Consider the following 13,549-nt stretch of genomic DNA (forward strand, 5'->3'; position numbering starts at 1 on the left):
TTGGAGCTGTCTTGAGTGAAAGGCATTAGAAACGTGAGTAAAAATGGAAATTTTCACTATGTCAAACTAAAAGTTTATTTGAAAAATTACAGTAAAACATTCTGAGAATTTTAAGGTTATAATCCGTGAAGTTTTGACAGTCCTTTTGCACTTGCAGAATGTAAATGCATGTATAAGGCACATGGAAAATGTATTGCATATTAGTGATTTGGTAACACATAGTCGGTACAAATCTCAGTGTAGCACTTTCATCTGGAAAGATCAGCCTGCCTAGCCACACAGGTCAATCAGAGAAAATAAAAGAATAACCTTTTATACTTTTGACAGGACGGACCTTTCCAAAGAAGGGTCAGACGTGTGTCGTGCACTACACAGGTAAGGCATGTTCTGAATATTCTCTCGATACCAACTGCCTTGCTTTCAAGAGTGATTTCCCATTTCAGCTGTTTGTTGCATTTTTCGCTTTGTTCTGTCACTCATAATCCATTTGAGTATGTTCTGATGGGTTTCCTGAATATATTTCACTTGTAGCTAAGTGGTTCAGGCTACAGTCTCTGCATGTTCATGGTAGCAGATGTGCTGAGTGTGGCGTTCAGTGGTGAGAGGCTAAGAGATGAAGCTGTGGACCTGATTCTCTAAGCCATTGTACTAGCTAACGAAATTGAGCATGAAGCAGTGAAAATGTTGGGTCCATATTTTTCCAGCCTCTGATCTTGATACAGACAATTAATGATTGTATATATCTTAAAAGCATGTGTCTATATATTGGCAATAAAATTTATTCCAGATTGCAGAGATCAATACAGGGTCTGTTTAACACCTGCTTTATGGACTTGTATGAATCTTAAGCGGTGAGTTGGTTAATGGAGCTGTTCGTGCTGCACCTTTGCACAGAGGGAAGATGTCCTTTAAATCAGTTCGTAACATCATGTTCTGTATATAGTTATGTAAATTGTCAAAAGAATGCAAAGGCCTCTGCATTCTTAATCCCCAGCTGGGAAGTTCACATCAAGAGTTGCCATTTTATGTGGTGATTTCCTTAAGAAGGCAAAATGTAGGTGATGGGGGAGATTGACAGCTACTGATCTGGGCCTAGACCTGTGAGGTGATGTTTCCTCCTAGCATTCAGTATAAGAAGAAAGTACTCACTGGTAACTGTTGCTTGCTTTTGGTTTTGTACTTGTTTCTGTAGCTTACAACTGGAGCAAGGTTGGAACACTTCCCTGTAATTATAACTAATGAAGTAAACCTATTTGTGTTTTCAAGAAGTTTTTTGATTTAGTTTCATTTTTATCACTCTTCAGGGAGTTAGTGCACTGGTTTGGGATGTAGGATGTCTGTATTTAAGTTCTAGTATATTTGTATATTCAGAGTATTTTGATCTGATGAGGATTTGTAGTTTGAATTATAAGTAGTTGAATACATGGGTCTCCCGTGCCAGTCTCGGCTCTTACAGACTTTCCTCTGCAACTTAGTTCTGGAAATAGATGTTTTGAAACTATTTTTGTGAAGATGTTGAAAGATATGTTTCAGTTCCTGTCCAAACTTCAAAAATTTTATGAAACAAAATTGTCACCTCCCACCCCCAGTTAGTTTGAGATAAATTTAAGTGTCAGAACAGAAATGGGAAAAAAACCCAACAAATGAGGCCAGTGGCTCCCACAAAACTCAGTTTTGCTGGATAAATTCCTAGAGAGTGTGAATGGTAAATGTGGAAAGATAACAAGATGCTGCATACTCTTATTGATGTTAGATACCGTCTTAGATGAGGCTATCATAAGCTGGCTTTGACATAAAAGACTTTATAAAAACTCATTAAATCAAACTCTAGCGTAAACTGTGCTTCCTCCATATATCTTTCTGTTGGTGCTCTGCAACCTCTCTAACTCTCAGATTACAGATATCAGAAAAAGCTCATCCTTTCAGTTCCAGTGCTGTGGCAATATCTAAGCAGTCTTCGGTGGTAACATTTTTAAAGGGGACCCATGGTTAGTGGATAAAGTGTTTTCTTCCAGTGGTCTGTGAAGCATGTAAGAAGGATGGCATATGAATGTCAAGTTTTAATTTAAAACTATTCTATCTGAATACAACATAACTTCTTTTTATACTGATGCAATTCCAGATATGTCTGGGATTCATCTTGAAATGATCTGTCTTATTTATATGATCTTATTAGGCTTCACTGCACTTAATGCTTATCGTTACCACACTCCTGTGAGTCCTGCTTTAGGAGACGGGTAGTGAAGTTAGAGATGTCTGCAGATATATCCATAACATCTGTCTTTTCACCTAAAATTGGACTTAAAATTAAGACACCTAGGTGCAAGGAAATGATCCAGAAATTCTGCTTTCCAGAGCTGCTTAATACTGGGAGTGTGTAAAACTCACAAGTTGTTCAGCCCTTGTGTCACTCTGGAGCTGGGCAGATATATGTAGGGAGGTGTGGTGGTCTGGGAAATGAGGGAACCACGCACTGACTGGACCGCACCAAGATCTAGAGGTCATTTGGATCCCCAGAAAAGCCTAACTTCACTGGAGTGCTCCGAGTCCAGCTCTGAATCCAGCATCAAGCACAGCAGAGAGCCACTTTAAGTCAAAAACACTGTCTGTGGGGAACCTACTTTATGCATAATAACCAAACAGTTGTTTCAGACATGGCAAACCTATGCTCAGTTACCTTTTCCAACAGAAGAGTCATAGCTGTGTTTCACAGAATGTCAGTACGGTTTGGGTTGGAAGGGACCTTAAGGATCATCTAGTTCCAAACCCATTGCCATGTTTGCCACATCCTTAATTGCAACCATTATCTTTTCGAGGAGGAGAAAGCTGAATTTTCCTGCTCCTTCCAGTTTAGCTTGGGACGTTCAGCAGTGAAGAATGGAAGAGCCATGGGCAAGAAAAGGAGCAGGCAAGAGGATAATTGGTTCAGGCACTCATGCAGGAGTATTGAAGGAGTTGTATTCCAGTCCCTGGCTTCAGGGACTAATTTTGTACTTTTTTAAATCCAGTGATTTTCCCCTACACTGGTGCCTAGTCTTGACAGCTTGCTAGGCTGTGTAACTTCCTGCAGTGGCCCTACCTCTCTCATACCAACGCACACACTATGTGGTGATGCAGCTCCTTAGCACAAACATGGTTGGTTCCATGATTCCTTGAAGGGCTAGGATTTTGGCATGCATAGAAAAGACTTTGCCTGTCTACTAATTATTCATGTCTTGAGAGGAGACTAGAAGGGGCTTGCTTCTGCCCGAGCAAGTTAGGAGTTTTTAAGAAGACTCAAATGAGGAGTGGGCTGTGGACTCTATTTTGTCTTACTTCCCCATCTTGCCTTCCCTCTCCAGGGATCTCATAGATGTGCATGCACCATGTGATGGGGAGTAATGGTAGAGAGTATGGACAGGAGGGGACTGCTCATAATACAGGAGTAAAAGGCCTGTGACTTTCTTCTGAAGTGTCTTTGGGGGGGAAAAAGGCTTTTAGGAGCAAGCTGTCTGGATGTGTTGTCCTGGCAGTCCATGCAGAAAAAGTTCGGAGAGTGCTAAAGGCTGGTGCCCTAGGTATTTGTCCTGTCTGCTCATCCTCCAGGATGCTCATCTTAAGATTCATGCATCGCCAAGGTAGGGATTCAGCAGGGTAGTTTCTCGTCTGACGTCCCTACATGTTCTGGAGAAGTGGGAAGTGAGAACTGGAATCTCCTCAAGATGAAGGAGAACTGTGATTGAGTTTTACACTTCTGCTGTCGGCACTCCAGCTATTAGGCTGTTATACGTGGCAGCATTGCCTCTTTCCTTGTTCAACTAGATGTATAATCTCAGGAGCAGACTGTGTGGTCTGATTCCGAAATGCATTTTATGCCTTAATGGACAGACCTAAGTTCCCATGGCAGTGGGAGTTAATGTGCAACCTAAGTAGGGAACAGTTTAGAAGGTACCTCTTAGTTTAAGCCTTAAGGAGTAGTTCTTGGCTACTTGACAATTAGAGCAGGATTTTTGGATTACCCTGCAGAAGTACCTAACTGCCCTTTCTGGCTACATAACATGCCTTCATGCCTAACTTTGGTACTGTAAATCACCTGCTGATTTTTCAGCTTTGCCCAGACTGAGTTAAGTGTACAAATAGCTGCTCCAGATTATTGCAGAAGATTAGATAGGAGGACTGTGACAGAACATGAAAACAAGTTCTGATCTTAGTATGTGATGGAAGAATGTGGTCAGATTCCTGTATGTTTTATCTTTGTTAAGAAATATAACAAATACAGTAATTTCTTCTTATCACCCAACATCAGTGTTGTGTCTCAAAAGTTACCTGACACAATATTTAAATAATGGGATTAATAGATAAGGTAGTGTGTTGGCATCAAAATGCATTTCCAGCAGCAGTGGTTTATGTCATGTTTTTGTCAGGGATTTCATTGAGCAAGCTTCTAAAAGCCTTTGGCAATCTGCTTACTCCTTCTGTTTTCCATCTGGAAAATGATAGTTGTACTTTGTCTGTCTCGTGTAGATAGATTGCAAGCAATTTGAGATACAAACTGCCTCCTTCTTCATGCCTAATGTAATGGCGTCCTAATCTTGATTGGGTCTTCAGGTTACACTGCGGTACTGATAGTAATATAAGTAAACAAATTACAGTGTCATTAGTCCTGGAGTGTATCAATGGAATTGAGGCATTTTCTGCAGTTTCGTTTTCTGTGTTTTACATTTGTTGACTCTGGCAATGGGAATTAGCAGTGCAGAGTTTTCAAAGATTTACGAAGGTGGTACAAAACATGACTTTCAGTTAGAAATGTGCCTAAACAAATCCTTTGTTGAGGTTGGGAATGCTCTGTCTAGAGACTGTGGGGTAAAAGCTGCACTCGGGAAACTGAATCCCATTCCTGGCCCTCTTGTTGGGTGATGCTGTGCCGTTAAACAAGCTTTGTGTACGCTGGTCCCAAATCTGCTCTTAACAGTGAGAGGGCAGGGTTTTTTCCAAGTTATTCAGAGCTGACATTCTTTCCTGTTGTCCCGTGTAGCTTGTGGCACAGCTGAATTCTTAACCTTTTAATGTTTCTCCTTGGCCACTTGTAAATCTGTGCTATCAATGCAACTACCCTTTTTAAGAAACTGGTGATGTTCAGTATTAGTGGCGTGCTGGAATAGACTTGTTTTAGTGAGATGATAAAGGCACACTAAATCATTAATTACTTAGTAAACTGGACTTCTATCAGAGAAGATCTTCTGTAGACTTTTTAGGCTAGAGCAATGGCTATAAAATCGCACCAAATATATTTAGAATAGAACAGAAATAGACTATTTCGGTTGGAAGGGATCTACAACAATTATCTAGTTCAACTGCCTGACCACTTCAGGGCTTGCCAAAAGTGACATGGTCTAGTGGAGGGCAGAACTAGATGACTGTGAAGGTCCCTTCCAACCCAAACCAAACACTGACAGGCTTGGGGCATTGACCACCTCTCCAGGAACCCTGTTCCAGTGTTGGACCACACTCTTAGTAAAAAAAATGCTTCCTCGTGTTCAGTCTAAACCTCCCCTGGTGCAGCTTTGAACCATTCCCACATGTTCTGTCACTGGATCCCAGGGAGAAGAGATCAGCACCTCCCTCTCTACTTCAACGTTTCAATACCGAGAAGTTGATTTATTTATGCTTTTTTTAAATGCTTAAAGTGGAATTCCCTGTTGAAATAAATTAATACTACTCCATTTATTTCAGCTGAGTTGTAAAATTCATTCTATTTTAGGAAGCAGGCCTTTATTTAAGGCAGAACAAATGTTTAATTGTCCTTTTTCTAGTGATGTGAGGACAAACTAATATCATCTTCTTTTGCCATATATTACCAAAATTACTTTACATTATCTCTATAGCTTTGGTAGTGGTGTAGCTTTGAGAGTTACAGTTGTCTCTGTGAAGTTGAAAGCCTTTTTAAATTTTTTTTATAACAAAAGCATACTGCATAGATGGAGATTAACAGTACTTTATAGAATATGCTTGATCTATCATGATTTTTTTTTTTAAAAAGCATTTTCCATTTAATGCAATTTCTCCAGGAACCCTGTTCCAGTGTTGGACCACACTCTTAGTAAAAAAAATGCTTCCTCGTGTTCAGTCTAAACCTCCCCTGGTGCAGCTTTGAACCATTCCCACATGTTCTGTCACTGGATCCCAGGGAGAAGAGATCAGCACCTCCCTCTCTACTTCAACGTTTCAATACCGAGAAGTTGATTTATTTATGCTTTTTTTAAATGCTTAAAGTGGAATTCCCTGTTGAAATAAATTAATACTACTCCATTTATTTCAGCTGAGTTGTAAAATTCATTCTATTTTAGGAAGCAGGCCTTTATTTAAGGCAGAACAAATGTTTAATTGTCCTTTTTCTAGTGATGTGAGGACAAACTAATATCATCTTCTTTTGCCATATATTACCAAAATTACTTTACATTATCTCTATAGCTTTGGTAGTGGTGTAGCTTTGAGAGTTACAGTTGTCTCTGTGAAGTTGAAAGCCTTTTTAAATTTTTTTTATAACAAAAGCATACTGCATAGATGGAGATTAACAGTACTTTATAGAATATGCTTGATCTATCATGATTTTTTTTTTTAAAAAGCATTTTCCATTTAATGCAATACAAATATAATGCAATTCCCTTGAAATAACTCATGCCAAAAAGAGAACAGATCTGCCTATTTTTCTTGGATCAAAATCAAGCCAGTCTTAAGCATGTGTAGTAATAGCCAGAGATTTCTCTATACTGACATACTCTCAAAAAGTCTAACGCAAATTCAGAGTAACTTTGCAGAGTCATGTGTTTGTCTATGAGCTTCAGCACCTGTATGACTGGGTGTACAGTAGCTTGATGTGAAAGCGCTTTGTGCCTGGTGAGGACAGGAGAATGTTACTTCTTTGGTCCTTAGAAACATCCATACCACTCCAGTGGGAGCTGTGTATGTTCATCCGAGGGGAAAATTGAAGTAAGGAAGGAATGTCATCAAAAATCTTTGTCTCCAGGAAGCGCCTAGCTGGGTTTGGGAGAGGATAGTGAACTCTGTAATTAAGAGTTATCGTTAATAAGAACTCTATTGTAACAGATGTTACAATTGAGCCTTGAATTATAGCCAACTAAATCTTGCTTACCTAGGAAGAACTTAATTGTTTTATCAAGCATGTTCCCAAGATATATTATATTAGGAGAGTGTGATATCTGTCCATCTTTTGGGGCCTGACGATTTTCTGTATTTTTTTAACCTAATTTCTTCAAATTGCCCTGGTTTGAAAGGATGAAAGCCTTTTACTTCCGCAGAGATCTTTGTGACAGCAAAGCACTTACAAGCATCCTTTTCCTTTGGTGAAGTATAACTGTAAAAAGTTGTTTTAGTCCCTAGTGAAGAATGTGGTCTTTCACTGCCCCTCAGAAACGATTTGCAAGTCTCGAAACTCCCTTGGTGAAAGGAGTAAATTTCTCATCTTTGATTATTTAATGTAGATTGGTTACCTCTGCAAATGTTTTAGCAGTGACTTCAGCCTGATAGTGTCAGAGTCCAGAAGCAAAAGTTCAAGGAGAAGAGATTTCTCCTATGCATTTTGCTGCCAGGTTAATGATTGATTCAGGTATATTACTTGCTTTTTCATTTTTTAAATTTGACAGAAAAGGGGGCTATGCCTCTCCAAATGGTGATGAAATTAATGTTTGTGAGTACTGTGAGGGTTGCTGTAAGGAGAGGCTATTGACATGAAAAAATAATTTGATGAATATAAAACGGTTCAGAAATTTGTAAGAAAAAATGTAGCAGCTGCAGCAGCTGAATTGGGGAGTTTAAATTGAACGTACCAGATTGTTGCCTGGTGGAAGAGGATCGGTTTAATAAACTGTAGCCTCAAGTTTCCCAGTTGCTTCTCCTTTGCGCTGAACGCTGCATCACTGTGTACTGTGCCCATCAGTGTCACTGAAATTACTTGTGGTATTTAATGTGGGTGATTGAAACAGAAAAGGAGCTTGAAATTATCCAACAACATCCTTATTGGCAACCTCAGCTGAGAAGTGATGGCTTGACTAAGAACTTGAGGTCTCTTCCCATAAAGGTGGTCTGGTGCCCATGGCATTGAGGTGTTGTTTGGACAGCTACTAATATGCTTTGTGCAAAAAGACTTCAGGATCGCGTGTGAGTGCTGTCTTATATTCATTTAGGAAAAAGACAGGATGAGTTTCTTTCTTGGGAGAGTAAAGATGATAATAAAAAAGTTTCTTCAAGATAACATACATGGGCACTTTCTGCTCTGCAGGAAACACACTGAATGATTTGGTGACTGCTAGCTTTGATTCTGGAGCACCTACTGGCCTCTACAGGATTTCCTTTCATGGAGGAATTGTAGCATCACGATGCCTTCCTATTGTGCATAGAAATGGAACTGATAGCAAATAATTTAACCTCCTGCTCCTACTCACAAAAGCCTTGAAGAAGTGGATTTCAAGATATTAAAGAAAGGTTCACAAAGCGGATTATGTAAAGTAGCAGGGGACTTGCAGCCTCTGTTCGTCAAGTTTTTAAAAGCTCAGAACTGCTCCAAACCAGTGCCATCTTTTAGAAAATTAGGCCACTCTTCTCAGACAAAGTATTTTTGCTGGGCCCTCTTTGCATTTATTTTCAATGATTCCAGTGTGCCACTCTGCCTACTTGCAGCTAATATGTGTATTTAAGGACTAGGATCTGAAAGGTTTGCATCAATTCCTGATCATTAGAATTCTAGATCCTTGCAAGAATTACATAATTTTCTAATCATTTATGGCCCCCAAAATCAAAGAAATAACTGTGCAATGAGTAGCATTTGTTAGTGTAAAATGTACAAATGGTTACTACCTCAGGTAAATGAGAAACTCTGTCAGCTGGCACCAGTGATAGGCTCATCTCCCTTTACTGACCAAATAGAACTGACATCACTGTATTTACTTAATTAAGAAGTCTAAATTGAGAGCTTAGTTACCTTAAGCTACCTAAAGAGTTAGCCTTTGGATATGCCTCTCTCTGTCTTGATTAGGTAAAAAGCTTAATGTGGTTCCTAAGTCAGGCAATGCAGGTAGGCAGGGTTTGTGGAAGAGGTACTCTTCTCTTAATTACACATGTGGTGTCATCTCTCTGCAGTGGATACCCGGCAGCCACGTTCAGGTGTATTACCCAAGCAGTTGCTGTTTGGCTGGAGATCTCTGCAGGCTTATGATGCTCAGAGGAAAATGGGCTGGTCTGAGTGCCGCAGTGGTGTGTGTGGGACATCCCTGGAGAGGACCATTCCAAGATGCTCATACAGTGCCCATCTTTTGGTGCTGGTTGGTAACGCAATGGGTGGGCTCAGAGGAAACACGTACTCCTGCTGGAAGCAGTGATTTGGCATTGGCATGAGTTCTGCTGAGTCTTGCTGAACCAGTGCCAGGGGGCTTTATATTGAAAGCGACATCTCTCAATTGAGATACATTATTTAGCTTTAGTTACTCAAGGGCACTGTAAATCTTTTTTATTTTTTTTCCACAAGACTGCTGGCTGCAGAAGTTTGTACTCCCTTGCACATCACTCGGTGTGAGGGATCTTAAATGTTGTAGCCATGGTGTCATCAGGCAGAGTCAATGGATCTTTGTAGCTGGGGCAGCAGCTGATCCATGCAGTCAGGCAGTATAGTCCTTTGTCTCCAATCCAGCATCCTGGGTCTTCTAAAACTCAGTGTTACAGCACTGGTTGTGAGGCACATTTGATTTGTAGCTCTCTTGTCTCTGCTTACGGTATCCAAAGTCTGGTTTCCTTATCCAAATCTTTTCCATTTACTCCTGCATAGTTACTGGTTCTTAGTTTTCTCTTGCTGCTCTAAATCACTTCCCTTTGCACACAGATGCAGCTGCCTTGATTTAGCAGGGTTCTGTTCTCAGTAAGAAATTGGAGACTTTTGGTTTGGTAAGGGTGGTTTCCTCCTGGGCAGAGGAAAAGACCTAAAAATTTGTTCATTTTCCAATTTATGATCTCTACAAACAATACACAAACAATACTACATTGGTTCTGTCTGATTTTAAATGACCAAAGTGATAATGATAAAACCCATTGAAGTTGCTGCTGTTGCAACATTAAAAGCAGCATCTTTCTATTGAAATTCTTTACCCTGCATTAGGAAAACAAGCAAACAAAACCCCCACCAAACCAAAACAAAAATACCAACAAAACAAGTGATTGTTTGGAAATTACACTATAATACTATATAGGGATTATAGTTATGGGAATTTGCACTTTCATTCTTCTCTGTGTATAAATTTCTATTTCTGTTATAAGCAGGGATTTCCAGGAAAAGAGGAGGGCCTCACAGTTTGAGAGGTGAAATCTAGCCATGTCTAGGGCACATAAAAGAAAATGGAAGATGAGTCACACAGTGGACAAGTTCCTCAGGCATCACCATGAAGCGTTGCCATTTCCAGACTGGAATGTACAATTTTCAGCCTCAAGAATTGAAGTAAATTTTTGTTGTTGTGAAAGCTGTACTTCTGGTGGAAAAGCTTTTGCAACAAATTTTATTTTGAAAGTTGGGAATCTGACTCTGGAATTCATCGGCTAGCTGCCAACTTCGTTGTAGAATCACAGAATGGTTTGGATTGGAAGGGACCTTCAAGATCATCCAGTTCCAACTCCCTGCCACAGGCAGGGACACTTCCCCCTAGACCAGGTTGCTCCAAGCCATGTCCAACCTGGCCTTGAACACTGCCAGGGATGGGGCAGCCACAGCTTCTCTGGGCACCCTGTGCCAGCACCTCAGCACCCTCACAGGGAAGAATTTCTTCCTAATATCTCATCTAGACCTCCCCTCTTCCAGTGTAAAGCCGTTACCCCTTGTTTTGTCACTGAAGGCCTTGGTAAAGAGTTTCTCCCTGTCTTTCTTACAATCCCCTTTTAAGTATTGAAACTCTGCAACAAGGTTTCCCTGGAGCCTTCTCCAGGCTGAACAAGCCCAACTCTCTCAGCCTGTCTTCATAGGAGAGATGTTCCAGCCTTCCAACCATTTTCATGCCCCTCCTCTGTTCAACCAAGTCTATGGTTGGCCTTCTGGGCTGCAAGCATACGTTATCCAATTCTTCATCCACCAGTATACCCAAGTCCTTCTCCATAGGGCTGCTCTTAATCCATTCATTCCTCAGTCTATTGATACTGGGGACTGGCCTGACCCAGGTGCAGGACTTTGCACTTGGCCCTGTTGAACTTCATGGGGTTCACATGGGCCCACTTCTAAAGGCTGTTGAGGTCCCTCTGATGGCATCCCTTCCCTCAAATGAATCAGCTGCATCACGCAGCTTGGTGTCATGTGAAACCTTGCTGCCCATGTCATTGATAAAGATATTGAACAGTACCGGTCCCAATATCGACCCTTGAGGGACACCACTTGTTACTGGTCTTCATTTGGACATCGATCTGTTGACTGCATGTTTTTGGATGTGGGCATCTGGATTCAGCGAATTCCTGATACATTGAATAGTCCATCCATCAAATCCATACTTTTCCAGTTTAGAGATAGGGATGTTGTGTGGGACCATGTCAAAGGCTGTACAGCAGTCAAGATCAATGACATCAGTTGTTCTTCCTTTATCCACAAATGCAGTTATTCCATTGTAGAAAGTCATCAAGGTAGTCAAATTAGTCTGAGATAAAGAATGTATATTAACCAAAAGTTGTGAATCTGCATTTTGCAGCTCAGGCTTATCTTCAGTTGTAAACTGAATTAGCCTTACATGGTTTCTGCCCATTTTCATTGTAAGGCAAATTTATATTTTCTTATTAGGAAGTTCTTTCTTGCTTGTAAGTTACATTACATGATGGTCACCCTGCTACACATGCGCAGTCACATTAGAAGCATCCAACCACAGTTTGCAGTACCTCTGTACATGGCCACTATCCACACACACTTAAATTACAGAGTAAAAGCAGAATTACATGTAATCTCTCATTCTGAAACTGTTCTCCTTTTTTTCTGGAAGAAGTTGGAACACTAATCACAAAGACTAACTTTTACCATGGGGGACAAGTCTTCTTGAATGACGTCTGTCATTCATGGAGAGGAACAACCTTTTCTTCAGTATCATGCTGAAATACCTGACCATGGCTTGGCCTAGAGATCACTCTGTGCAAGTGTCTCAATTGATAAGAACAGAACATGTTCCTCTTGTCGCACTGCCTGTGTGACCAGCTCCCCAAACCCTCCCTGCCCCACAGTGGCCAGCTGGCAACAGCTCTGGAAAAGCTGTGGCTGTCCCACCCTGCCAGGGCAGCTTCTGGTGTGCACAGAAACCCCATCAATAGCTTTCATTTTGTGCTCTTTTGAATTTTCTTCTGCTGTCATTTGCACCTTGTCTTCAGTAAGATACATAGCAGGGGCAGGTTCATAGCTCTTACTTAGCTCAGTAAGCCACAGCACAGCTGAGGGCTATCATCTAACGTAGGTTGAGCACATTTTGTCATGTCTTACCTTTTCCTGGCTGAAACTCAAAGGTCATGACCTTTTATATCTGAACACTGAGGACTTGCAGAGCCCGTAACTATAAGAAGGGATGTTGTAAAGGCATTGGAATGGGATGGAAGTGCCTCATTAAAAAATGATCCTTACTTGTGCCATCAAGACTTGTTCTATGTGAAAGCATTTGTACAGCTCATCTCCTTTCCGACATTTATTACAATTCCTGGCTGGGAGGGTAGGGGTTCTAAACACTTATGAGTCAAGTGCAAATTCAGGGTTGATATGGTCATGAAGAACTGCTGTCATTAATCCCCTGTGGAGAACTTAAAAACTTGAATCTCATCGAAGTGTTATACCCTTCATTCATAAACCCCTTTGGAAAGGGAAAGGCATTATTTATTCTCTTTTTTAAAAGACAGGGACATTCAGAAGGGAAATGACTTATCCAGGGAACACAGCAAGCCTCTGATAAAGCTGAGGTAGAATTTAATGTGCTTTTAAAGTCTTCATCTGTTATATTTACCTATGTATTTATTACATTATCAGCCTACATGATACATATATGTATGTATGTAGATGTAGGTATATATGTGTGTGTGTGTGTGTGTGTACGTATATATATGTAGCCTGTATCAGTGCTGTGGAAGACCTGTTTCTTTTTTAACAGACCCCAGAAGTGTTTAACTTTTGAGAACAAACTATTTAAATTAAGATGAATGGTGGAAAATTATGAAGGACTTGAGTTTTTATTATGTTTTCTGTCTTGCTCTAACCAATACTGATTTGATTGATTATGTAAGCTTTGTAAACAGATTAAAGCCTCAATCCTTCCCTGCCATAGAGAATAATCGGGGATTTAATTGTAATGATTCACTTTATTTCAGTAAAGTAACTAAAGCCTGCAATACATTGATTCACTAAAACTGCAGAGCCATTTCTGAAGTGCTTCCCTAAGACTTGTCATGCACATTCAAAGCTCCTCTTCAGATGCAAAAATTTTTGTAGATCATCTAGTTCCAACCCCCCTGTGGTGGGCTGGGACACCTCACACTAGCCTATGTCGCCCAAGACTCTGTCCAA

The 13,549-nt window shown here is 40.5% G+C and overlaps 1 protein-coding gene across 1 annotated transcript in view; it reads left to right on the top strand.

Moving 5' to 3' along the window:
* Nucleotides 1–327: 327 nt before the first annotated feature.
* Nucleotides 328–13,549, top strand: part of FKBP1B (FK506 binding protein 1B, 12.6 kDa) — a gene marked incomplete at its 5' end in the record, with an annotated part of 42,333 nt that continues 29,111 nt past the window's right edge. The window contains one exon of the mRNA XM_010018478.1: nucleotides 328–375. Within this exon, the coding sequence (XP_010016780.1) occupies nucleotides 328–375 (48 nt within the window). The remainder of the gene's footprint in view (nucleotides 376–13,549) is intronic.

This window comes from Nestor notabilis, unplaced genomic scaffold, assembly GCF_000696875.1.
Source record: "Nestor notabilis isolate BGI_N333 unplaced genomic scaffold, ASM69687v1 scaffold3087, whole genome shotgun sequence".
NCBI classification, from domain to species: Eukaryota; Metazoa; Chordata; class Aves; order Psittaciformes; family Psittacidae; genus Nestor; species Nestor notabilis.